This window comes from Ranitomeya imitator, chromosome 1 (assembly GCF_032444005.1).
Source record: "Ranitomeya imitator isolate aRanImi1 chromosome 1, aRanImi1.pri, whole genome shotgun sequence".
Taxonomy (NCBI): Eukaryota; Metazoa; Chordata; class Amphibia; order Anura; family Dendrobatidae; genus Ranitomeya; species Ranitomeya imitator.
This window is the reverse complement of record NC_091282.1, coordinates 839,236,694-839,263,094: the sequence shown is the minus strand read 5'-3', so window position 1 is coordinate 839,263,094 and position 26,401 is coordinate 839,236,694. Positions and strand designations below refer to the sequence as shown.

Genomic DNA, 26,401 nt, shown 5'->3' with positions numbered 1-26,401 from the left:
TCCGCCATAGCCAAGAGACTGATTCCCTCCCTGGCGATTGACATAAGCCACAGCCGAGGCATTGGATGTCTGGATTCTGACTGGCAGACGTCTGAGAAGCCTTTCCCAGTGACTCAGGGATAGAAGAAAGGCCCCTCTCTGATGGAAAGTCGGATTGGAGGGTCCAGAGACAGCACAGACGTGTCCCACTGAGGAAGGATGGCCTGCTGAAGTGGTCCCAAGTGGAACCGCGCAAAAGAGAACGCTTACGAAGCTGTCACCATGCCTCACAGGACCGTCGTAGCTGAACGGAAGGAAGGCAGCCGAGGGCCCTGCAGAGAGCGAACTCTGTATGGAGAATTGCCCGCTTCTCAAGAAGAAAAACCCCTAGCGATGTCGAACAACATGCCTAAGAGGACGAGACGCTGACTCGGAACAAGACAAGACTTTGTTCTGTTGGCCAGCCACCAGAAACAGGACAGGGAGTCTAGGACGATGGTCAGACCCTCGGGGCCTGAGAGAGGGGCAGAGGCTTGATGAGGATTACTTCAAGGTATGGAATGAGCACTAGGCCCCTGATCGTCAAGGAAAATCAGGACATGGAGCAAGGCCTCTTGGATATCCGTGTAGCACAGGAAATCCTGTGGGTCCATGGAAGCCAGGACTGAACAGAGGAACTTCATCCTGAAATGTCGCATGCGGAACCTTCTGTTCACTAAGTTCAGAGACAGAAAGGGTCGAACTGCGCCGCTCTTCTTCGGCACTACAAGCAGGTTTGGATAGAAACCTGGGAAGCGTACCTGCTGTGGGACGGAAACAATAACCTCCGAACAAAGAAGGAAGGTAATGGACGCAAAGAAACCCAAGATCAGAGGAGGATTTTTAGAGGGCGGGATTCAAAGAAGCGATTCCGGGCTGCTAAGCGAACCCTATCTTGTATCCAGAGGATACCACCTCCCTGATCTAGGCGTCCTCCACCGAAGCTAGCCAAACATCCCTGAAAAAGGCAGGAGATGCCCGCCCAAACTGGAAGAAACGCTGGGCCGTTAGCACGAGTTATTATGCCGGAGAAGATCTGCCAGGTCTAGGCCTGGTGGACCAACCATGGGAGTTGCGGGCACACCGGGAAGGGATAGGCTTAAAGGAAAGCCTTTTCTCTAGCCAGACGAGATCGCAGTCTGTTAGCTAGAGGAATCTTCCGACGCCGCAAAACAGCGAAGGGACAAAGGGAACTCGTGCCTCCCGTGGCGTCATTATAATTTGTTCCCTCATGTAGCCAAAGAAACAGGCCCCCCGGAAGGGCTGTGTGTAGAGCCGAATATTCCGTCGGATGGCCACCATAATGCTGGATGCGTGAGCTGCACAAGCTGCGCATCTAGGGAGGCAGATACCAAATACTTCCCTGCATAGGAAATCCGGTCCGTCAGGTCGGCTAGCTCCCCCGGAGGAGCTTCAGGCGGGGTGCTCTTACAAGGCTGTTTGGTCCATCTATCCATGGTCCCTGAGACCCAGGTAGAGGCAATGGCCGAGGCACAAAGTAGAAGCAGCCGTTACAAAAGGCTGATTTTTCCAGCAGTTCTATAAAAGTATCCTTGGAACCCGTGCCAAGCTGGTAGACAGTCTGGGAACTGACGAGTCCAGAATTGCCCGCTTCCTGCCGAGGAATCAGTCCAGTTAGCGATGAGCTCAGGAGAGAAGGGATATAGGATGCCGAGACGCTTCCCTGTCTGCAAGCATCTGGTATGGCTCGCATTTCTCCTGGCAAGTACCACCACCTGTTCAGCGTGTGTGGGGCAAAGGTCCTGGAAAGTGGTTTGACCGTCTAAACGAAAACCGCCTATTCTGCGGGTTCCGTAGAGGTATCCATGATGCTTAGGGTCTGGTTGATCGCATCAATAAGGCTATCCAAGTCTGAAACTTCCTCTGCAAACATGACCGAGGAAGCCCGTCTCTCTCTCGATAGAGAGGAGGATCAGGAAGAGGGATCTCACCGGTCCAGACCGGAGGGCAAGATGGAGCGGGAAAGACAGGTGTCAGACGTCCATGGGGTTGATGGTGGACGTCCTGGTCTCCTCCAACCGACAGGCTCTGGAGGGCGAGTGGGTGGGGAATGGAGCTGGGACCGAACCTCTAAGCACGCTTGTGTGCTAGGATCATGGTCCTGCTGTCGGATCTATAAAGATACGGGGTGGCAGTACACGCCGTACTCATAGTCCATAATGTGGGATTGCAGGTGTGACTGTTCACCCTGTATCCCCCTGTTCTGTATCTCTTGTAGGCTGGACGGAGAATCCTGTGACCCACTAGCGATTGCGGACAGGCACGGATACCAAGGTCGTGACATCCTGGTGAGGTCCGCCCCAGACTGAGACAGAAGGAAAACCCACCCAGGGATAGGGGTCTCGGCCTCATCCGGATTAGGGACTCCTGGACAGGGAGTTGCTGCAGCTGACAAGAGGAAGCAGGAGGACGGGGACGCTCTCCTTATAGGGTTAGGCCTGGGAGCAGACCCACTAAATGATGTCCGAAGGTTACGGAAACAGGAGAGGGGAGTAATAGGCTGCATAGCAGAGCTACTCAAGCTACTCACAGTAATAGTAGGGTCCTGCAGACTGCTCCTGGCTGTAGCTGCGATCGGCATCATGGCAGAGATCCAGGGCACCAGCGATGAGATGGCAACCTAAGGAGGATGCAGGGGACCCCGCCGGAGGAAACGTGTGCTGGGGAAAGAAAGGGCCTGGCTGCTGTCTGGAAGAACCGCAGAAGGAGACCGCTGAAAAGGGCGCTGGAACGTGCGCCCTGCTGCGATGTGGCGCTAAGCAGCGGTGTAGCAATCATGGGCCCAGGAGCACCAAGATGGCGCCGGTGGGCGGGGAGAAAAGAGATTGTCGGGCGGGAGAAAGCCCGCCCGAAGAAACCGGAAGTGGAGGAGCGCGGTACCGGAAGTAGGCCCCGGCAGAAGCCGGGACCTAAATTAGAGGCCGGCGCTCCGGTAGAAGAGGCCACGGCCCCGGAACAGTGCGCCGCAGAGCAGTGCGGCAGCCTGCCAGGGCCGCCCGAGGGAACGAAGAGTAGGGTCGCGGCGTCGGAAGTAGGCCCCGGCCGGAGCCGGGGCCTAAATTAGAGGCCGGCGCCGCCGGATAAGAGCCGCGGCGCCGGAGCAGAACGCCGCAGGGAAAGAGCAGCGCGGCAGTCTGCCAAGGCCGCCGCGCAGGGACAGAAAAGCAATGTGGCCGACGAACAGTGCGGCCCAGGGGGAAGCGGTGCGGCAGACTGTCAGAGTGTCGCGCTGATGGCGGCAGAAGAAGAGTCAGAACCAGCGTACCTAGCCTGCCATCACCGCAGCTCAAAAGGGAGCGCTGCTGCCTGACCCGCTGCGATGCTATTCTGGGATTCCTAACATAAAAGTAAAAATCGTGCCTCAGGGACCTCTGCTCCCCCACACTGCGAGTGATCTGGGAAAAGGGAGCATGGAAAATACTCACCTAAACATCCCACGCCGTTACTAACCTGAGGGGGATGAGACGTCCATGGAGCTGGTGATGGACGTCCTCGTCACCTCCAACCGACAGGCTCTGGTGGGCGAGTGGGTGGGGGACGGAGCCAGGACCGGACTTCTCAGCACGCTTGTGTGCTAGGATCTTGGTCCTGGAGAGGGATCTATGAGGATACGGAGTGGCAGTACACGCCGTACTCATAGTCCGCTTTGTGGGATTACAGGTGTGACTAATCACCCTGTATCCCCTCCGGAAAAACCTGAAAAGGAACGACGCACATTGAGGTAGATAAGGGTCTAATGAAAGACCCGTGTCCACCTCCTACTGACACTAAGCTAAACTGAATATCCTACTTCCTGTCGGTAGGGTGTACACTGCAGGGGAGGAGCTGACTTTTTTATTTGCATAGTGTCAGCCTCCTAGTGGCAGCAGCATACACCCCATGGTTCCTGTGTCCCATGGTTCCTGTGTCCCCCAATGAAAGGCGATAGAGAAAACACAAAATCTGAAGTGTCACATGTTTATACACAACAGAACACAGGAATAATGCAATGGATGAGGCAAGTGACGTGGCTAACACAGTATAAAAAGGTATATATTTTTCCTGTATGTTCTTATACTATTTTCATGGAGTCTATACATGACTATATGTCAGACAACTAGGAATTATAAGAGAGACAAAAAGAATCAAACTAAATGCACTAGAATTCATGCACATTTTGAGTCATAATAAAAAGTCTTTCATTACTTGCAAAATAATTATGTGTTTTAGACACTTTCTGCATTTTGTTCGACTAGAGATGTGGCTCTGCTGACAGCAGGTGGAGGCTTAGCAAGAAAGCGCATGGCCTCCTAAGTGGCATGGTTAAAAAAAGAGCCAAAATTGACTGAGCACAGAGGACTCAGTCTAAAGAAAAAAGTCCTCTGTGTGCAGTCAGCCGAGAATATTTATTTTTCTGATGTCGTAGCTCTCCTCAGCTCATGGAAGTATGCGTGCTCCTGAGACAGCTCCTCTGTCAGTTGAGATACAGGTTTTGAGAGCAGTTTTTCGTAAAGTGAACCTGTCAGCAGGATTGTGCTGAGTAACCTACACACACTGAGGTCGGCGCCGTTATATTGATTAAAATGATACCTTGGTTGATTAAATCTGTCTTGTGGTGGTTGTTTAAGCTTTATTTATTAAGCTAAAAATAGCATTAAATAGGGGCAGAGCTGTGCTTTACATTAGTGTATTTTGTGAGCCTTTATTCCCCACCTATGCTGCCGAAATACCTTTGTAAAGTCCCGTTTTGGGCTGTCACTCATGCTGGTCAGGTCATACGGGCGTGGTGACAGCGCTGTTTCTCCCCCAGATCTCTGTTGGTGGCGTAGTGGTGTGCGCATGTCCAACTGGCGAATCCACTACGCAGCTTGAAGGAAAATAGCGCGATCTGCGCTATTCAGCCGTTTATCGGTGGGCGCGGCCATCTTTGCGAGGCCGCGTGTGCGCAGATGGTTCTTCTCGGCTTCCCGGGGCTTCAGGAAAATGGCCGCGGGATGCCGCACGTGCGCAGATGGCGAAGCCCCGGGAAGCCGAGAAGAACCATCTGCGCACGCGCGGCCTCACAAAGATGGCCGCGCCCACCGATAAACGGCTGAATAGCGCAGATCGCGCTATTTTCCTTCAAGCTGCGCAGTGGATTCGCCAGTTAGACATGCGCACACCACTACGCCACCAATGGAGATCTGGGGGAGAAACAGCGTTGCCACCACGCCCATATGACCTGACCAGCGTGAGTGACAGCCAAAAAACGGCAACTTTACAAAGGTATTTCGGCAGCATAGGTGGGGAATAAAGGCTCCAAAATACACTAATGTAAAGCACAGCTCTGCCCCTATTTAACGCTATTTTTAGCTCTTCTTGAAAAAACGGGGTGACAGGTTCCCTTTAATGAGAGTCTTGTGCTTTGGTGTGGCCTGTGGGGGTCTTCACGTGGTGCTCTGAATACATTCTTATGTATGGCTTCTGACAGGTCACTGATCCCTCAGTTACCTGCCCCCTATTTTAAATACGGAATATAATATGTACTGAGAAGAAAAAAAATTACACTCAGCAGGCAGGCGCCGGCGCGCTGCAGCACTATCGCATCTATAATATGCATTAAATTGCTTTATTTAGTCATATACATTTATTCTGAAAAAAATATATATCTTTCTCAAAATGGCGTCGGCCGCGCCTGTGCAATAGCATCTATCGGCAATCCGATAGATGCTACTGCGCTGGGTGATGCCATTTTGCTAGAGGAAAAAAAAAATTGTAGTCTCCACAATAATAGATACGATCATGCTGCAGCAGAGGCACTGGCGTCTGCCTGCTGAATGTGAATTTTTGTTTTTCAATACATATTATATTCAGTATGTAAAATAGCGCGCAGGTCAGTGAGGGATCAGTGACCTGTCAGAAGCCATACAAATGAATATGTAAGCAGAGTACCTCATGAAGACCCCCACAGGCCGCCCCGGAGCATGAGCATATAATTAACGGATAACTACAAATACAGATTAAACAACCACAAGACGGATTTCATCAACCAAAGTATCATTTTAATTAGTATAACAGCGCCGACCTAACAGTGTCTGTAGGTTACGGACTAGTTATGAGCGAATATACTCGTTTCTCAAGATTTCTCGAGCACGCTCGGGTGTCCTCCGAATATTTTTTAGTGCTCGGAGATTTAGTTTTCTTCGCCGCAGCTAAATGATTTACATCTGTTAGCCAGCATAAGTACATGTGGGGGTTGCCAGGTTGCTAGGGAATCCCCACATGTACTTATGCTGGCTAACAGATGTAAATCATTCAGCTGCGGCAATAAAAACTAAATTTCCGAGCACTAAAAAAATACTTGGAGGACACCCGAGAATGCTTGAGAAATCTCGAATAACGAGTATATTCGCTCATCACTATTACTGACAGGTTCCCTTTAAGGAAGCAGCTGGATCTGACATGGAGAACATTTTATTGCATCCTTGGAGAACTCCTAAGGGTATGTGCACATGTTTAATATTTACAGAATATTTTTCTGCTACAAATACTGGAATGTTGGCATGAAAAATGTTGTGGAAAATATGCACGTTTTTGCAGTGTTTTATCCCCATTCATTTGAATGGGTGAAAAAAGCTGCAAAACCACTGAAAGAACTGACATGTTGCAGATTTGAAGAATCGCTTTGAAGGTACTAATACGCAGGAAGAAAATAAGCAGTATATTCTTGAGATTTCAGAAATCTAATTTACTTTGTTGGTACTGTGAAACACTGTCAGGTGTTTTTCCGCTGTAGAAATGCAACATGTGAATAAGCCCTTAGGTTAGTGAAGCAGTACAGCATCATCAATGTTTAAAGGGAACCTGTCAGCAGGATTGTGCTCAGTAAGCTACACACAGTGACAGGTCAGCGCCGTTATACTGATTACAATGATACCTGGTGATGAAATCCGTCTTGTGGTTGTTGTTTAATCTTTATTTTCAGTTTTCAGTTAATGAGATTCTCGTGCTCCGGGGCGGCCTGTGGGGGGGGGGGAGTGGGGGGGGGGGGGAATGGGCTTCATGTGGTGCTCTGCTTGGGTGTTCATATGGCTTCTAAGAGGTATGATCCCTCAGTGATCCGACCCCTATTTTACATAGTGAATATAATATGTACTGAGAGAAGGAAAAAAAAAAAAAAAAAAAACACACTCAGCAGGCAAGTGCCAGTACTGCAGCATGATCGCATCTATAATATGCATTAAATTGTTTTATTTACAATTATTCTGAAAAATAAAATCTTTCTCAAAAAGGTGCCGGCCACGCCTGCGCAATAGCATCTACTGGTGATCTGATAAACATTCAAGAAAAGAGGAGGGGGGGAGAGGAAAAGTTAGGAGCTTGACACGCTGAGATATGCATCTGTAAACCGTTGCAAATGAATGTAACTGGTGATTTCAGCTGAAGTAGAAGAAAGGAAAAGGGAATATCCAGCACGTCCATCCAGTGTAAGTAAAATATCCAAAATTTATTGAAGCATTTTAAAAAACAATATTGGTGATCTGATAGATGCTACTGCACAGGCGCCACCATCTTAGTGGAGACAATTTTTTTTCTCCTCTAACAAAATTGCGCCAGCGGCGCCTGGGCAGTAGCATCAATCGGATTGCTGATAGATGCTACTGAACAAACACAGCTGGTGCCATTTTAAGAAAACATTTTTTTTTTCAGAATACCGTATATATTCGAGTATAAGCCGAGATTTTCAGTCCAAATTTTTGGGCTGAAAGTGCCCCTCTCGGCTTATACTCGAGTCACGGTAGCGGTGGGCTCGGTGGGTGAGGGGGAGAGGGCGCTGAGGCATACTTACCTAGTCCCGGCGATCCTGGCGCTCCCCCTGCCGTCCCACGGTCTTCTGTGCTGCAGCTCTTCCCCTCTTCAGCGGTCACGTGGGACCGCTCATTAGAAAAATGAATATGGACTCCACTCCCATAGGGGTGGAGCCGCATATTCATTTCTCTAATCAGCGGTAACGGTGACCGCTGATAGAGGAAGAGGCTGCGGCACCGAAGACCAGCTGTGCGGGAGAAGGAGCCGGACGCCGGGACCAGTTAAGTATGTCATATTTACCTATCCCCGTTACACACGCCGGGCGCCACTCCATCTTCCCGGCGTCTCTCCGCACTGACTGTGCAGGTCAGAGGGCGCAATGACGCATATAGTGTGCGCGGCGCCCTCTGCCTGATCAGTCAGTGCGGAGAGACGCCGGGACCGGTTGCTGGGAGCTGCAAGCAAGAGAGGCGAGTATGTCTTTTTTTTTTTTTTTTATTGCAGCAGCAGCAGCAAAGGTACAGCTTTCTATGGTACATCAATGGGGCAATAATGATCGGTGCAGAGCACTATATGGCAGAGCTATGGGACAACGGTGCAGAGCACTATATGGCACAGCTATGGGACAACGGTGCAGAGCACTATATGGCACAGCTATGGGGCAATAATGAACGGTGCAGAGCACTATATGGCACAGCTATGGGGCAATAATGAACAGTGCAGAGCACTATATGGCAGAGCTATGGTGCAATAATGAACGGTACAGAGCACTATATGGCAGAGCTATGGGGCAATAATGAACAGTGCAGAGCACTATATGGCAGAGCTATGGTGCAATAATGAACGGTACAGAGCACTATATGGCAGAGCTATGGGGCAATAATGAACGGTGCAGAGCACTATATGGCAGAGCTATGGGGAAATATGAACGGTGCAGAGCACTATATGGCACAGCTATGGGGCAATAATGAACGGTGCAGAGCACTATATGGCACAGCTATGGGGCAATAATGAACGGTGCAGAGCACTATATGGCACAGCTATGGGGCAATAATGAACGGTGCAGAGCACTATATGGCACAGCTATGGGGCAATAATGAACGGTGCAGAGCACTATATGGCAGAGCTATGGGGCAATAATGAACGGTGCAGAGAACTATATGGCACAGCTATGAGGCAAAAATGAACGGTGCAGAGCTCTATATGGCACAGCTATGGGACAAAAATGAACGGTGCAGAGCACTATATGGCACAGCTATGGGGCAATAATGAACGGTGCAGAGCACTATATGGCACAGCTATGGGGCAATAATGAACGGTGCAGAGCACTATATGGCACAGCTATGGGGGCAATAATGAACGGTGCAGAGCACTATATGGCACAGCTATGGGACAAAAATGAACGGTGCAGAGCACTATATGGCACAGCTATGGGGCAATAATGAACGGTGCAGAGCACTATATGGCACAGCTATGGGGCAATAATGAACGGTGCAGAGCACTATATGGCACAGCTATGGGGAAATAATGAACGGTGCAGAGCACTATATGGCAGAGCTATGGGGCAATAATGAACGGTGCTGAGCACTATATGGCACAACTATGGTGCAATAATGAACGGTGCAGAGCACTATATGGCAGAGCTGTGGGGCAATAATGAACGGTGCAGAGCACTATATGGCACAGCTATGGGGCAATAATGAACGGTGCAGAGCACTATATGGCACAGCTATGGGGCAATAATGAACGGTGCAGAGCACTATATGGCACAGCTATGGGGCAATAATGAACGGTGCAGAGCACTATATGGCACAGCTATGGGGCAATAATGAACGGTGCAGAGCACTATATGGCAGAGCTATGGGGCAATAATGAACGGTGCAGAGAACTATATGGCACAGCTATGGGGCAATAATGAACTGTGCAGAGCACTATATGGCACAGCTATGGGGCAATAATGAACGGTGCAGAGCACTATATGGCACAGCTATGGGGCAATAATGAACGGTGCAGAGCACTACATGGCACAGCTATGGGGGCAATAATGAACAGTGCAGAGCACTATATGGCACAGCTATGGGGAAATAATGAACGGTGCAGAGCACTATATGGCACAGCTATGGGGCAATAATGAACGGTGCAGAGCACTATATGGCACAGCTATGGGGCAATAATGAACGGTGCAGAGCACTATATGGCACAGCTATGGGGCAATAATGAACGGTGCAGAGCACTATATGGCACAGCTATGGGGCAATAATGAACGGTGCAGAGCACTATATGGCACAGCTATGGGACAATAATGAACGGTGCAGAGCACTATATGGCACAGCTATGAGGCAAAAATGAACGGTGCAGAGCTCTATATGGCACAGCTATGAGGCAAAAATGAACGGTGCAGAGCTCTATATGGCACAGCTATGGGGCAATAATGAACTGTGCAGAGCACTATATGGCACAGCTATGGGACAATAATGAACGGTGCAGAGCATTGTATATGGGGCACAGCTTTATATGGAGCATCTATGGGGCAATAATGAACTGTATGGAGCATTATATGTGGCACATTTTTATAGAGCATCTTATAGGGCCCATCATGAACTTTATGGAGCATTATATGGGGCTCCTGATTCAATATGGATATTCAAAAACACTTAACCTACTGATGTCTCAATTAATTTTACTTTTATTGGTATCTATTTTTATTTTTGACATTAACTGGTAGCTGCTGCATTTTCCACCCTAGGCTTATACTCGAGTCAATAAGTTTTCCCAGTTTTTTGTGGCAAAATTAGGGGGGTCGGCTTATACTCGGGTCGGCTTATACTCGAGTATATACGGTAAATGTATATGACTAAATAAAACAATTTAAAGCATATTTATACATGTGATCATGCTGCCTGCCAGCTGAGTGTGATTTTTTTTTTCTTTTTTTCAATACATATTATATTCAGTATGTAAACTAGGGGGCAGGTCAGTGCGGGATCAGTGACCTGTCAGCAGTCTGCATTATGAATACCTAATCAGAGCAACACATGAAGACCCCTGCACAGACCACTCTGGAGCACGAGCATATAATTAACTGAAAGCTACAAATAAAGATTAAACAATAACCACAAGACGGATTTTTATCACCCAGGTATCATTGTAATCAGTATAATGGCGCCGACCTGACACTGTCTGTAGGTTACTGTGCACAATCCTGCTGATTGGTTCCTTTTAATACACAAGTAATTAACTCTAGAACATTACCTGTATTGCTTTTCTAGTACTGGCATTTTAGTGTTTAGCTTATGCCCACTTCCCGGTACTGCTTTTACATTACAATCCTTAACTATTTCAATTCCTGCAGAACAAAAGAACACAAACATACAGATCTATACATTGTATCTAACAAACATGTAACGCTCAATTTGAAAAAAAGAATTCTTTACAGACCATATCTGCAGATGTACAGGGAATTGTCAGCATCAAGCACGGCAAAGTCACTGCTCTTGTCAGGATCTGAATGGAAAGCAACTTCATTCACACCATGCGGGAAATGCATGTGAAATGTACACATTGGAGGAGGAACCACAGACTGACCAAAGGATGTCACCAAAACTTTATCTATACAGAAAAAAGATAAAATATGCTGGTGAATGTCTACTACAGTCAGTGAAAAATAATCATTCCCAATACATTTATCATATAAACAAATTAGCCATATTAGACACTCACAAACTACAAAATTAACCTAGAGTGTAATATACTACAGAATTAATTAACAACCTCTTTTGAATTCCTATGTTTTCCCCCCAGTAAAAGAATAACATTTATACTCACTAATCAGCGCTGGCTTCACTCTCCTGTCCTACGTACATAATTGACATCTGAAGAAGCAGTTCTCACGTCCTACAGATATCTTCATAGAATCATAGAATGTTAGAGTTGGAAGGGACCTCAAGGGTCATTGTATCCAACCCCCTGCTCAATCTCGATTTGTCCGAAGGCTGGGATAGTGAAGCTAGCGCTGACTGGCAGCAGGGACCCATTGACAATGTCACGCAATCCCCAGGAAAGCCAATTCCGACATCATAGCAATGGCATCGGCACTGGAGGGGAGTATAAGCATTACTATATTAGTGTGGGAAACCTAGACATACCTCCGAACAGTGGAAAACCCTTTGAAAAACCAAATAGTGAAAGTTTAATTAAAAAGACAAATAAAATTCTTAAACATTCTTACCACCATCAATGACAGCCACATCAGTCTGCCCTCCAGATCCCTGCCCACCACTGCGGTCTGTACACCAGGTCCAGTCATAACAGAGGTACTGCCATCCACAGCACACAACATGCAGTCTGTATGAGATCTCAGGGTCCCATGCTACAGAGACAACTCTCCTGTTTTCTTCACTCCGAAAATGTAAGCTTTGCTTTAGGTACCAGTGATAATTTCCAACCACCCAGAGTTGCACTAAAAAGAAATGTATAACAAACAAACTAAAATAAAACAAAACAATAAGACAAGTCTAGGTCACAAGAACAGAATAAAGGCAAAACATGTCCTGGCCCCTGCTCAGCATTGTACTTCTTTTCTTCGGATTTCTTTTCAGAAATGCAGAAAACTGTGGCAGACATCACGTTAATGCACGCCATAAAAAATGGACACCGCCGGATCATAGACAGCGTCCACAATGCCTCCAATCTGCCTCATTATAGGGAATCTTCTGCCGGGGGTTCCATCTGAATCATGTATTTCAGAGATTTACAGGGACATCCCGGTGTAAGCGCTCAGTGCAGAGCACAGGATAAATGTGGGCCGAGCCTTACAGTGAATTTTGCGGGACAAAATGAACAAATTAACAGCAGCTGAAGAATTGATTTGATTGACATCCTTGTGCGGTATAAGCGATTAGACAACTTTATTCTTCGGGTCTGTGCAATTGCAGCGATACCAGATTTATATAAACTTTTGCATATTTTAAGAGCTATAATTTTTACATATTTCTTCTGACCGTCATGTTTTTGCAGGACAAGTTTGTTCTGCCTTCTAGGTTTCCATCTCAAACACTGTAAAATGTAACATGGTTATTCGGTATTAGATATGGAAGTATAGAAGATGACAATGGATAATTTAAAATAAAAAATACTTTAACCCCTTCAAAACAGGCTAATTTTGAACTTTGTTTTTGTTCCTCCAATAGTTAAGAACTTTATTTTTCCATTAGGATAACCTTATTAGAACTTTTTTTTTTATTTGCAGGATGAGTTGTTTTAAATTGAACCATTCACTAACATATACTGTACTGAAAATGGTGAAAAGTTTTCAAGGCGAGTGAAATTGTGAAAAAAAAACAAAAACAAAAAAAACACAATTATGCCTTTCTTTTTACGATGTTCATTATGTGGTAAGAAATATCTGGCAACATGATTCTTCAGGTCTCCATGCTTATGATGGTAACAAACTTGCACTTTTTTTTTTTTTTTTAATATATTTTAGTAGTTTTAAAACAAAAAGAGTGGGGAAGGTTCAGTGACCGAAAAAAGGCAATTCTGGGATTATAATTTTTTTTTTTCTCTTTACAAGGTGGTAATCATAAAGATTAGAGGGTATATCCGGGACTTTACACAAAACAAAAAATGTGCCTAAGTGCTCGGCGCCTTTCTCCCCCAGGTACAGAGCGGTTATAGACTGATCCTGCCGGGGATTCTCAAGCTTTTTCTGATGCAACAGGACTTCCGAGGTCATTCTGACTAACAGCCGGATCGATCAGTTTGACAGCTGGATCCCCTACCAGAATAACCTCAGAAGTCCTGCCCTGTCGTCACAGCATGACATGATGTCAGCAGAGGCTTCTGAATCCCCAGCAGGATGTGCTGGAGAAGAACGGTACCGTGCACAACAGGCAGGTAAGCTGCAATTACCTGCCTATTAGTGCTTAGATACATTTTTTTATTTTTTGTAAAGTCCAGTATACCCTCTTTAATTTTATATTTTCATATATTTTGAATGTTTATCTTGGGTTGATTCAAGCTTTACATTTTTTTTTATTTTTAAAAACATTTCATTTATTTTTACTTTACTCTTTTCTCAGTCCCCTTAGGAAGCTTGAACCTACGATCATTTTATTGCTTGTTCTATATACTGCATTGGTTCTGTACTGCAATATATAGAAGAAAGTACGATCTGCTGTAAGGCCCATGACGGGTCTTCATGGGAATACATTTCTATTACTAAGATAGGAGATGCCAGTTACTACTGAGATTCTAGGTAGATCGGAGGGGGAGGAAGCTCTGTCTCTAGATCCTCCTCTCATCTACATAGAATTGTATCCAGAATATCTGTCTTCACTGAATACAGATTTTACCTAAGAATTTTGATACTGACTGATCAATTCTTGCAGAGAAAGAAGCAGATTTCTATGATAAGATATATTACAAAGTTGCTTAATTTCCTGTGTACTATTGATGCAACACATAAAAATTAAAACGACGGTTACACTTTAAGTAATTATTTTCTTTGCATTTACCATAATTATTGGGTTTTGAACCGTCCTTCTCAATATCCTGAAGCCAAGCAGCTAAAACTGTGGAATCGGAGTTCCACAAGAGTTCTTTCACCTGTTCCAAAGACAATATATAGGCAAACATTTATTGTTCGATTTTTTATCCAATAAGATGTAGCAAAACTAAAAGTCCATTCATCCATAATCGAATAGTCAAGCAATATGCCCATCATTACCAAAAGTGTCCTTGACCCAATTCCCTTTGATTATGGGTAGAACACATGACATCAGCTTTCAGATAGACAAGACTACACCAATAAGTGACCATTCTATTTACAGTTACAAGACATGTTGGTAGTGGCACATGTAGTGCTCAGTCTTTCCTTTGGTTTCACAGTCCCATACTTAACAGTGCCCATGCCAGTGTCGGCCACACAGCTCCTAAAGTTATGTCAGACCTTGGCAACCTGGAAGGTGTACTAAAATAAATTCATTAAACGTGCAATAAAAAGTATGACTGATGTTACCTTATTACCGTTCCCTGTTACATTACCAGTATTATGCTTCCACTTTACAAGAAAAAAAATTAGATCCTTTCCACTCTTCTCTATCTGTATGCTGAATTAAACATATTAGTGTAACGTTTGAGTCTAAATCCAACAGATGTGGGTTAGTTCTCCAGTCCTGACTTACCTGAACATCACCTTTTCCAAAAGGAAGTGTGAATTCTCCATGTAAAAGCCCATTCTTCTCAAAGAAAACCACATCATGTTTGTTGGGCTTGCTCTGAGTAGAGGCAATCAAACTACCTGATGGCCTTGACATTTTAAAAGAGAAAAAAAAGACAGAATATAATATAATATATATCCCAGACAACTCCTTCAAAGGATGACCTTAAAATTTACTGCTAAATCACACTATACATAACAGTTTTCCAATTATCAGTATTTTTGGAAAAACGCTTGGCTGTACTTTTCTGTGCAACAGTGCACTACGCCAGTCTTGATGAATCGGTCCCTTTGTTTTCATATTACTGTAGAACCATTAACCCCTTCAGGACCTTGGGATTTTTCATTTTTCCGTGTTCGTTTTTCACTCCCCTCCTTCCCTGAGCCATAACTTTTTTATTTTTCCGTCAATTTGGCCATGTGAGGGCTTATTTTTTGCGGGACGAGTTGTACTTTAGAACGACATCATTGGTTTTAGCATGTCGTGTACTAGAAAACGGGAAAAAAATTCCAAGTGCGGTGAAATTGCCAAAAAAGTGCAATCCCACACTTGTTTTTTGTTTGGCTTTTTTGCTAGGTTCACTAAATGCTAAAACTGACCTGACATTACGATCCTCCAGGTCAGTACGAGTTCATAGACACCTAACATGACTAGGTTATTTTTTTACCTAAGTGGTAAATGTCGCGGCGACCAAAAAAAATATAATTCTGGCGTTTCGAATTTTTTTTCTCGCTACGCTGTTTAGCGATCAGGTTAATGTTTTTTTTTTAATTGATAGATCGGGCGATTCTGAACGCGGCGATACCAAAAGTGTAGATTTGATATTTTTTTTATTGATTTATTTTGATTGGGGCGAAAGGGGGGTGATTTAAACTTTTTTTTTTCACATTTTTTTTAACTTTTTTTTTTTTTTTTTTTTTTACTTGTGCCATGCTTCAATAGCCTCCATGGGAGGCTAGAAGCAGGCACAGCACGATCGCCTCTGCTACATAGCAGCGATCTGCTGTTCGCTGCTATGTAGCAGAAAATCAGGTGTGCTGTGAGCGCCGACCACAGGGTGGCGCTCACAGCTACCAGCGATCAGTAACCATAGAGGTCTCAAGGACTACTATGGTTACTATGGAGAAGCATCGCCGACCTCCGATCATGTGACGGGGGTCGGCGATGCAGTCATTTCCGGCCGCCCGGCCGGATGCGGTAGTTAAAAGCCGCTGTCTGCGTTTGACAGCGGCATTTAACTAGTTCATAGGCGCGGGCAGATCGCGATTCTGCTCGCGCCTATTACGGGCACGTCAGCTGTTCAAAACAGCTGACATGTCCCGGCTTTGATGCGGGCTCACCGCGGAGCCCTGCATCAAAGCAGGGGATCTGACCTCGGATGTACTATCCCGTCCGAGGTCAGAAAGGGGTTAACGCAACACAAATAAAATAATTTTTTTAAACCCCTTCATGACAGAGCCCTTTTTCGTTTTTGCATTTTCGTTTTTTCGCTCCCCTCCTTCCCAGAGACATAACTTTTTTTATTTTTCCGTCAATATGGTCATGTGAGGGCTTGTTTTTTGCGGGACGAGTTGTACTTTTGAACGACACCATTGGTTTTACCATGTCTTGTACTAGAAAACAAGAAAAAAATTCCAAGTGTGGTGAAATTGCAAAAAAAGTGCAATCCCACACTTGTTTTTTGTTTGACTTTTTAGCTAGGTTCACTAATGCTAAAACTGACCTGATATTATGATTCTGCAGGCCATTATGAGTTCAAGGACACCAAACATGTCTAGGTTCTTTTTTACTTTGCTAAAAGAAAAAAAACTTGGTATCCGTAGTGTCTCCATTTTTCGGGATCTCGGGTTGGGTGAGGGCTTATTTTTTGCGTGCCGAGCTGACGTTTTTAATGATACCATTTTGGTGCAGATATGTTCTTTTGATTACCAGTTATTGCATTTTAATACAATGTCACAGCGACCAAAAAAACGTAATTCTGGAGTTTTAATTTTTTTCTCGCTACGCCGTTTAGCGATCAGGTTAATCCTTTTTTTTTTTTATTATTGATTGGGCGATTCTGAACCCGGCGATACCAAATATGTGTAGGTTTGATTTTTTTTTTTGCATTGTCTTATTTTGAATGGGTGAAAGGGGGGTGATCTAAACTTTTATATTTTTTATTTTTTTCATACTTTTTAAAACTTTTTTTTTTTTACTTTTGCCATGCTTCAATAGCCTCTATGGGAGACTAGAAGCTGGCACAACTCAATCGCCTCTACTCAATTATTAGGGGAACTGATAGGGCAATCTGTCACAAAGACAGGGATCGTCGAACGGTGCGCTGCCTACCTGGCGCTCTAGTCCGACACATCGCTGATCGGGTGGACAGATTACTGGGAGGGGCTGGTGAGGACCGAGCGGTCATGTTGCACATTGGCACAAATGACAAAGTTAGAGGTAGGTGGAAGGTCCTTAAAGATGATTTCAGGGAATTAGGCTGCAAGCTGAAAGCAAGGACCTCCAACGTGCTTTTTCCGAAATACTGCCTGTACCACAAGCCACGCCAGAGAGGCAACGGGAGATTAGGGAGGCAACGGGAGATTAGGGAGGTTAATAAGTGGCTCAAGAATTGGTGTAGGAAGGAGGGGTTTGGGTTCCTGCAGAACTGGGCCGACTTCTCAGTTGGCTACAGGCTCTACGCTAGGGACGGGCTGCATCTCAATGGGGAAGGTGCAGCTGTGCTGGGGGAGAAAATGGCTAGAAGGGTGGACGAGTGTTTAAACTAGGGAATGGGGGGAGGGTATTCAATTTATAGGAGGGGAAGATAGTGCAGATAGAGACCTGGGCACAAATGAGGAAGTTGGGGGTGGCGGTGGTATGGGGGGTGGGGTTAGAACAGTTAATAATTTAAGAAATAGAGGTACAGAGAGGAACATCAAGTGCATGTATACTAATGCCAGAAGCCTCGCCACAAAATGGACGAATTAAAACTAATGTTGTTGGAGCATAATTATGACATGGTGGGGATATCTGAAACATGGCTGGATGAGAGCCATGACTGGGCTGTTAACTTACAGGGCTATAGCCTGTTCAGAAATGACCGTACAGATAAGCGAGGGGGAGGGGTGTGTCTATATGTAAAATCGTCCTTAAAACCCATCTTGCGTGATAATATAGGTGAATTTAATGAAAATGTAGAATCCCTGTGGGTGGAGATAAGGGGAGGGGGAAAAAACACCGGATTACGTACCGGTAATGCTCTTTTATAGCGCCACGACAGCACCCACTGAGAGAGGGGATCCGCCCCTAGGAACAAGAAACACTACGGAGAGATAAAAGGGGCGGTCCCCCTCGCTCCCACAGTTTGGGTTACAGAGATTGCAAGGAATCGCCCACCAGTTTTAGTAGGTAATTCTATATCATCATTTATTTTAACTTAACTACGTATAATTACAAGAATCCACCACCCTTAACAGTGCTCATATGCAAACTAATATATGAAAATGGGAGGGAAGTGAAGGGGTGCTGTCGTGGTTCAATAAAAGAGCATTACGGTACGTAATCCGGTGTTTTCTCTTCGCCACGACAGCACCAACTGAGAGACTTTCAGAAATAGTTATTTGGTGGGGGGGGAGGGGATTATCGTATTAAGAACTGATCTACCGAAACACAAGTCAGTGGAGGCAGATAGATCTAATCTATAGTGACTATAGAAGGTAGTAGGAGAAGACCAGGTTGCGGCCTTACATATTGTGATAGAAATATTTATATCATGTAGATCTCACTTGCATGTATACTCCTCTATAATCATATATACTCATATACGCAAATATATCTATATACACTATAATCAATTGCTTAAAATGGCTGACATAAACTAATATAAGCCAGACAGACTGTTTGGTGTTTTCCACCCGAAAAGCAGAAGAACTCCAGATGTATTAAGTGCTGATGAGATGTCTCAACTTTGTCCTAGATGCAGAGATACATTTTAGTTGCTTAATCAGCAGTCATATGTGCATTAATCACAATATTCCATATATATTCAGATAACCAATAACAGAGGAGCTAGACAATATGGTAATTAACTAACCACCCCTAACCACTCCTTTCTATATACAATTATAAAACTATGTACCAGGAAATAAAGAGTCAGTATTGATGGAATGCTTTCCTGTCACAATCGTGTACAGACTCATTTTTGATGAGCGCTCAAAATACTCAGTCTTATTGGGAACGGCCGCAGCACACACGGGATAGATTTATCCAACCCAAATTTCCATATCAATATGAGTTCTATAGGAACCTCTGCTCTCTCAGCCCAGTATGATGCTATCACCCGGGTGGAATGTGTCTTCACAGCCTCAGGTGGATTCTCCCCTTTAGACGAATAGGCCAGCTATATCGCCTCCCGAATCCATCGGGATAATGTGCCTTTTGTAACACCAGATCCTTTACTTTGACCCTGGAAGGAAAGAGAGCCCTGCTCTTCCTCCAGGCGCTAGTCCTGTCTAGATAAGCTATTATAGCCCTTCTCACATCTAAAGTATGGTACTTTTCTTCCTCCTGATTTGTAGGGTTATTATAGAAAGAAGGAAGAAGGATTTCTTGAGACCTATGAAATTTAGTACACATTTTAGGTAGGTAGGAAGGGTCTGTTTTCAGGACAATTCTATCTGGAAATATTGACATAAAGGGAGGATCTACTGATAGTGCCTGTATGTCACTTACCCTTCTTGCCGACACCAGAGCGACAAGAAGAGCAGTCTTGAGGGAAATACATTTAATGTGAGCTGAGTCTAGAGGCTCAAACGGGTGACCTGTCAAGGCTTCCAGGACCAAATTAATATTCCAAAGAGGTATCTGGGGAATCTGAACTGGTTCTGATCTCTGGCAGGCTGAAATAAATCTGGCTATCCACCTATCACCCGCAAAGTTGTGACTATACAAGGCCCCTAGAGCAGAAACTTGTACTTTTAGAGTACTAACTGAAAGGTCTAGATCACATCCTTTCTGAAGAAATTCTAGATTAGTAGAGACGGGAATTTCATTTGATAAGGCCGATGGATAGAAACTTAGAAATTTCTTCCATACTCTCACATATATGGAAGTAGTGGATTTCTTTCTACTTGACAATAAGGTATTAATTACTTTATCAGAGAAGCCTCTTAGTTTTAACAGCTGCCTCTCAAATTCCAGGCTGTCAACCGTAGACCCTTCACATGAGGGTGGTTGAAGGGCCCCTGGAAGAGAAGATCCTGATCCTCTGGGAGAATCCACGGATCCGAGATGGGCATGGCTCTGAGCAGGGAAAACCATGGTCTCTTTGGCCAAAATGGGGCAATCAGGATTATATTTGCTCGGTCCTCCCTTATCTTCCTGATTACTGTTGGAAGAAGAATCAAAGGAGGAAAAGCATATGCTTTCTGAAATGTCCATGGGACCTGAAGGGCATCGAGAATATCGGGATTGTCGGCTCGGAACATTGAAGCGAATCTTTTTAACTGCCTGTTGTCTCTTGTAGCGAAGAGATCTATCTCGGGTAAACCCCATTTCGCGGTTATCATTTGGAAAATTTGATGATTTAGAACCCACTCCCCTTGGTGGAGGGCATAACGACTGAGGAAGTCCGCTTTTGAGTTGTCCACTCCTCTGACATGTAGCGCTGACAGGGACAGAAGATGTTCTTCGGCTATAGTTAGAATGTCTTCGGCTATAGACATGAGAGTTCCTGATTTTGTTCCTCCTTGATGATTGATATAAGCCACTGATGTCATGTTGTCTGACAGAATTCTGGTATGTGTCCCGTGTAGCTGCGGAAGGAATTCACATAGAGCATGATAGATAGCTTTTAGCTCTCTTATATTAGAAGAGTCGTCTGACTCCGTAACTGACCACAGTCCTTGGACTAGGTGGTCTCCTAAATGTGCTCCCCAACCACTAGGACTGGCATCCGTATATATTGTGTTTGAGGGTTTAACTACCCAGGGAACCCCACTAACCAAGTTTTTTGGTTCTAGCCACCAGTTCAGAGATTGGATTACTTCACCAGAAAGGGAAATTTTACCATCTAATCGACCTTGTGATTTTACCTCTTCATATAAAATTGCATACTGTTAACGTCTCGAATGGAATTGGGCCCATGGAACAGCTGGGATACATGACGTGAGGGAGCCAAGAAGGGACATGCCTTCTCTCAAAGAAATTAGAGGTTTATCTATTACAGACTGAACCTTATTTCCAACCGTTATTTGTTTAGTTTCCGGAAGGAAACATCTCTGGCTTGTAGAATCTAATATAATCCCCAGAAAAATTTGTTGAGTTGTTGGAAATAGCCTAGATTTTTCCCAGTTTATTAACCACGCTAATCCTTGTAGAGATGAAATCATATCACACAATCGTTGCTGACATTGTGAAGGAGAATTTCCTACTACCAAAAGGTCGTCTAGGTATGTTATTACGAGGGTGTCTTTTAACCTTAGGTATGACATTACCTCCGCCATTAATTTAGTGAACACTCGTGGAGCTATAGATAGTCCAAAGGGCATTGCGGCATACTGAAAGTGCCGTATACACCCATTCAATACAATCGCCACGCGGAGATATTGTTGATGTTCTATATAGATTGGTAGATGGTAATACGCATCTTTAAGGTCAAGAACCGTCATAAAGCAATGGGGAAACAGGAGTTTTAGGTTATGGTGGACCGGATAGATTCCATTTTAAAGGTTTGATTTTCTAAGAAGATGTTCAACTTTTTAAGGTTTATAATGGTTCTGAATGATCCACCCGGTTTTGGAATCAAAAATAACGGGGAATAGAATCCCTTTCCCTCCTGAAGGAATGGAACTTCCACCAAAACTCCCTTGGATAGAAGATTCATTACTTCGTGCTCCAATGCCTCCTGTTGCAATTGAGACTTTAAAGAAGTCAATAGAAATGAGTCCGGAGGGACTCGGGAAAATTTTAATCTTAAGCCAGAGGTGATAAGGCTATTTGCCCAAACATTTGATGTTATCGCTCGCCACTGATTTGAGAAGGCGGACAATCTACCTCCCACAGGCAGATCTGTTCTAACGGGGTTTGTCTTCAACTTTGAAAGGGTGCTTCCCAAAGAATGCACCTCTTTGTTTGGTGTCTCTTGTGGCCCAGCGGTCTTGGTTCTTAAAATCCTTCCTTTTATTAAACGCGGGCTTTCGGAACGCTCTCCTATAGAATGGAAGGTAATTATTATTATTAGGGAAGCCCTTTTTTCTCTCTCCCGCTTTGGTTAGAATCTCGTCCAGTTTAGTACCAAACAGGTACTCACCCTAACATGGGAGGCCACACAATTTGGATTTTGTTTGGGGATCACTCTTCCAGCCCTTAAGCCACAGGGCCCTATGTGCTGCATTCGTCAGTCCTGCCGACTTGGCTGCCAGGCGTATGGAATCAGCAGATGAGTCCGCCAGGAAGGCTGTAGCACCCCTAATTAGGGGTATGGAGGATAACAATTTTTCTCGAGAGAGAGAGACCTCCTTTCAGCCCATCCTCCAAGTCACTTAGCCAGACTAGCATGGACCTAGCGGTGCATGTAGCCGATATAGCTGGTCTAAAAGCCCCCGTAGAAGTCTCCCAGGCTCTTTTTAAAAGCGAGTCGGCTTTACGGTCTAGTGGATCTTGTAATGAGCCCGAATCCTCCACAGGCAGCAAGGATTTTTTGGATGTGGACGCCACTGCCGTGTCTACCTTCGGGGCTTTTGACCATGTTGAAAACTCTTCATCATTGAAGGGATAACGCCTTTTTGAAGACGGTGGTAACCCCCTTCGGAGAGTCTTTTCCTTTCGGATAGACCAGCAAACATTATGTCTTGCTGTGTTCTAGGGACCTTAGAATCCTCGATGCCCATGGTGTTACAAACGGATTTCACAAGGTTATCAATACTATCCGTGGGAAAGCATGTATCTTCATCCTCGTCTGAGGAAACATTCTTGGAATTTATCAGAGTCTGCATCCTCTATATCAGAAGACTGGTCAGATATAGGGGAAACGTATCCCCTTTTCCCCTTAATACGCGGCTCCTTGTCAGAACTATGCAGGGCTCGTAATTCTTCCCTAATCATGATTCTGATGTCTTCTGATTTAACTGAGGCTTCCTCCCATAAGGTAGTATCAATGCATGATTTACAAAGCCTCTTAGTGTGACTGTCCGGAAGGGGCTGGAGACATAACGCGCACTGTTTGTGTTTCGTTTTTTCCGTTCTTTTTGCCTAAGGTGTATAGAGGGATAAGGGACAATAATCAGCTTAGTGGAGTAGATGCACACTCACCCAGTGAAGCTGTCTGTCAAGGTACCGGCTGAGGAGGAGACTGAGGCATAGGTGGAGGAATAGGTCAATCCGACTTCTTCCTAGAAGATCCGCTCTGTCTAGAGCGGCTGCTACTGGTATGGCTGCGTGGGATGATAGCGGTGACTTCCACGGAAGACATTGCAGGCTCCTGCGCAGAATCCATATTGGATGCCGGATTGTCAGCGCCGGCGTCCTTTTCACATGGGGGCCGCCATCTTCTTCCTGTTGAACCTGGAAGTGCTAACCACTTCCGGGTCGCGGCCATACTGTATGCGCCTGCGCTGCCACCAGCATCAGCGCAGGCGCCGTCTCCCTCCTCCATCACCCCGGAAGCACACACGGGGCTCCACACTGCCTGAGCGTCCGCCGAGGACGGCGCGACGCTCCTTACCGGCGCTTGCTCCCTGCAGACCAGCCAGATGAATCCCCGTGAGCCAGCAACCGCCCGTCCTGGCCTCACGGCGTCTGCCAGCAGAGGGGGGAAACTGAGCCAGGACCCCCGACGCTGCATCCAGCTCTGGAGCCCTTGCCGTCCTCAAAGGTAAACTGCGCAAGCGGCATCCAGGCTGGGCATCCTCTTCTCTGTGGATCTTCCCGTAGGAACAGGAAACAAAACTGTGGGAGCGAGGGGGACCGCCCATTTTATCTCTCTGTAGGGTTTCCTTTTCCTAGGGGTGGATCCCCTCTCTCAGTGGGTGCTGTCGTGGCGAAGAGAAAATAATAAATTACTGATAGGGGTTTGTTATAAATCTCCAAAAAAAATGGAGGCAATGGAGAATATCCTCGTAAAGCAAATAGATGAAGCTGCGACTCAAGGAGAAGTCATTATTATGGGGGACTCCAACTACCCTGAAATAGATTGTGGAACAGAAACCTGTAGTTCCAGCAAAGGTAATTGGTTTTTGACAACTATGAGAGACCATTACCTTTTACAACTGGTTCAGGACCCAACAAGAAGGGGGGCACTGCTAGACCTAATATTAACCAACAGGCCAGACCGCATAGCAAATATAAGGGTTGGGGGTCACTTGGGAAATAGCGATCACAAAATAATAAGTTTTCATGTATCCTTTAAAAAGATGTGGAATAGAGGGGTTACAAGGACACTAAACTTCAGGAGGGCAAATTTCCAACGGATGAGAGAGGATCTTGGTGCAATTAACTGGGACGATATCCTGAGACACAAAAATACACAAAGAAAATGGGAGACATTTATTAGCATCCTGGATAGGACCTGTGCACAGTATATACCGTATGGGAATAAACATACTAGAAATAGGAGGAAACCAATATGGCTAAATAGAGCTGTAAGGGGTGCAATAAGTGACAAAAAGAAAGCATTTAGAGAATTAAAGGAAGCAGGTAGTGAGGAGGCATTAAATAAATACAAAAAATTAAATAAATTCTGTAAAAAGCAAATCAAGGCAGCAAAGATTGAGACAGAGACTCATTGCCAGAGAGAGTAAAAATAATCCTAAAATATTCTTTAACTACATAAATAGTAAGAAACTAAAAAATGATAGTGTTGGCCCCCTTAAAAATAGTCTGGGTGAAATGGTGGATGAGGAAAAAGCCAATATGGTAAATGACTTTTTTTCATCAGTATTTACACAAGAAAATCCCATGGCAGACAAAATGACTAGTGATAAAAATTCCCAATTAAATGTCACCTGCTTAACCCAGCAGGAAGCGCGGCGGCGTCTAAAAAAAAAAAAATCACTAAAATTGACAAATCTTTGGGCCCGGATGGGATACACCCTCGAGTACTGCAGGAATTAAGTACAGTCATTGATAGACCATTATTTTTAATCTTTAAAGACTCCATAATAACAGGGTCTGTACCACAGGACTGGCGTAAAGCAAATGTGGTGCCAATATTCAAAAAGGGGACAAAAACTGAACTCGAAAATTATAGGCCAGTAAGCTTAACCTCTACTGTGGGTAAAATCCTGGAGGGCATTCTAAGGGATGCTATACTGGAGTATCTGAAGAGGAATAACCTCATGACCCAGTATCAGCATGGGTTTACTAGGGACCGTTCATGTCAGACTAATTTGATCACTTTCTATGAAGAGGTAAGTTCCGGACTGGACCAAGGGAGCCCAGTGGATGTAGTGTATATGGACTTTTCAAAAGCTTTTCATACGGTGCCACACAAAAGGTTGATACATAAAATGAGAATGGGGATAGGGGAAAATATGTGTAAGTGGGTTGAGAGCTGGCTCAGGGATAGGAAACAAAGGGTGGTTATTAATGGAGCACACTCGGACTGGGTTGCGGTTAGCAGTGGGGTACCACAGGGGTCAGTATTGGGCCCTCTTCTTTTTAACATATTTATTAATGACCTTGTAGGGGGCATTCAGAGTAGAATTTCAATATTTGCAGATGACACTAAACTCTGCAGGGTAATCAATACAGAGGAGGACAATTTTATATTACAGGATGATTTATGTAAACTAGAAGCTTGGGCTGATAAATGGCAAATGAGCTTTAATGGGGATAAATGTAAGGTCATGCACTTGGGGAGAAGTAATAAGATGTATAATTATGTGCTTAATTCTAAAACTCTGGGCAAAACCGTCAATGAAAAAGACCTGGGTGTATGGGTGGATGACAAACTCATATTCAGGGGCCAGTGTCAGGCAGCTGCTACAAAGGCAAATAAAATAATGGGATGCATTAAAAGAGGCATAGATGCTCATGAGGAGAATATAATTTTACCTCTATACAAGTCACTAGTTTGACCACACTTAGAATACTGTGCACAGTTCTGGTCTCCGGTGTTTAAGAAAGACATAGCTGAACTGGAGCGGGTGCAGAGAAGAGCGACCAAGGTTATTAGAGGACTGGGGGGTCTGCAATACCAAGATAGGTTATTACACTTGGGGCTATTTAGTTTGGAAAAACGAAGACTAAGGGGTGATCTTATTTTAATGTATAAATATATGAGGGGACAGTACAAAGACCTTTCTGATGATCTTTTTAATCATAGACCTGAAACAGGGACAAGGGGGCATCCTCTACGTCTGGAGGAAAAAAGGTTTAAGCATAATAACAGACGC

General features: G+C 44.9%; 1 protein-coding gene across 1 annotated transcript in view; it reads right to left on the bottom strand.

The window, feature by feature from the left end:
- The window catches only part of ELP1 (elongator acetyltransferase complex subunit 1), a 189,676-nt gene that overhangs the window by 98,824 nt on the left and 64,451 nt on the right, over positions 1–26,401 (bottom strand). The window contains exons 9-13 of the mRNA XM_069740676.1: positions 14,991–15,114; positions 14,322–14,412; positions 12,035–12,265; positions 11,245–11,415; positions 11,059–11,152 (exon numbers count right to left, since the gene is read on the bottom strand). Of these exons, the coding sequence (XP_069596777.1) occupies positions 11,059–11,152; positions 11,245–11,415; positions 12,035–12,265; positions 14,322–14,412; positions 14,991–15,114 (711 nt within the window). The remainder of the gene's footprint in view (positions 1–11,058; positions 11,153–11,244; positions 11,416–12,034; positions 12,266–14,321; positions 14,413–14,990; positions 15,115–26,401) is intronic.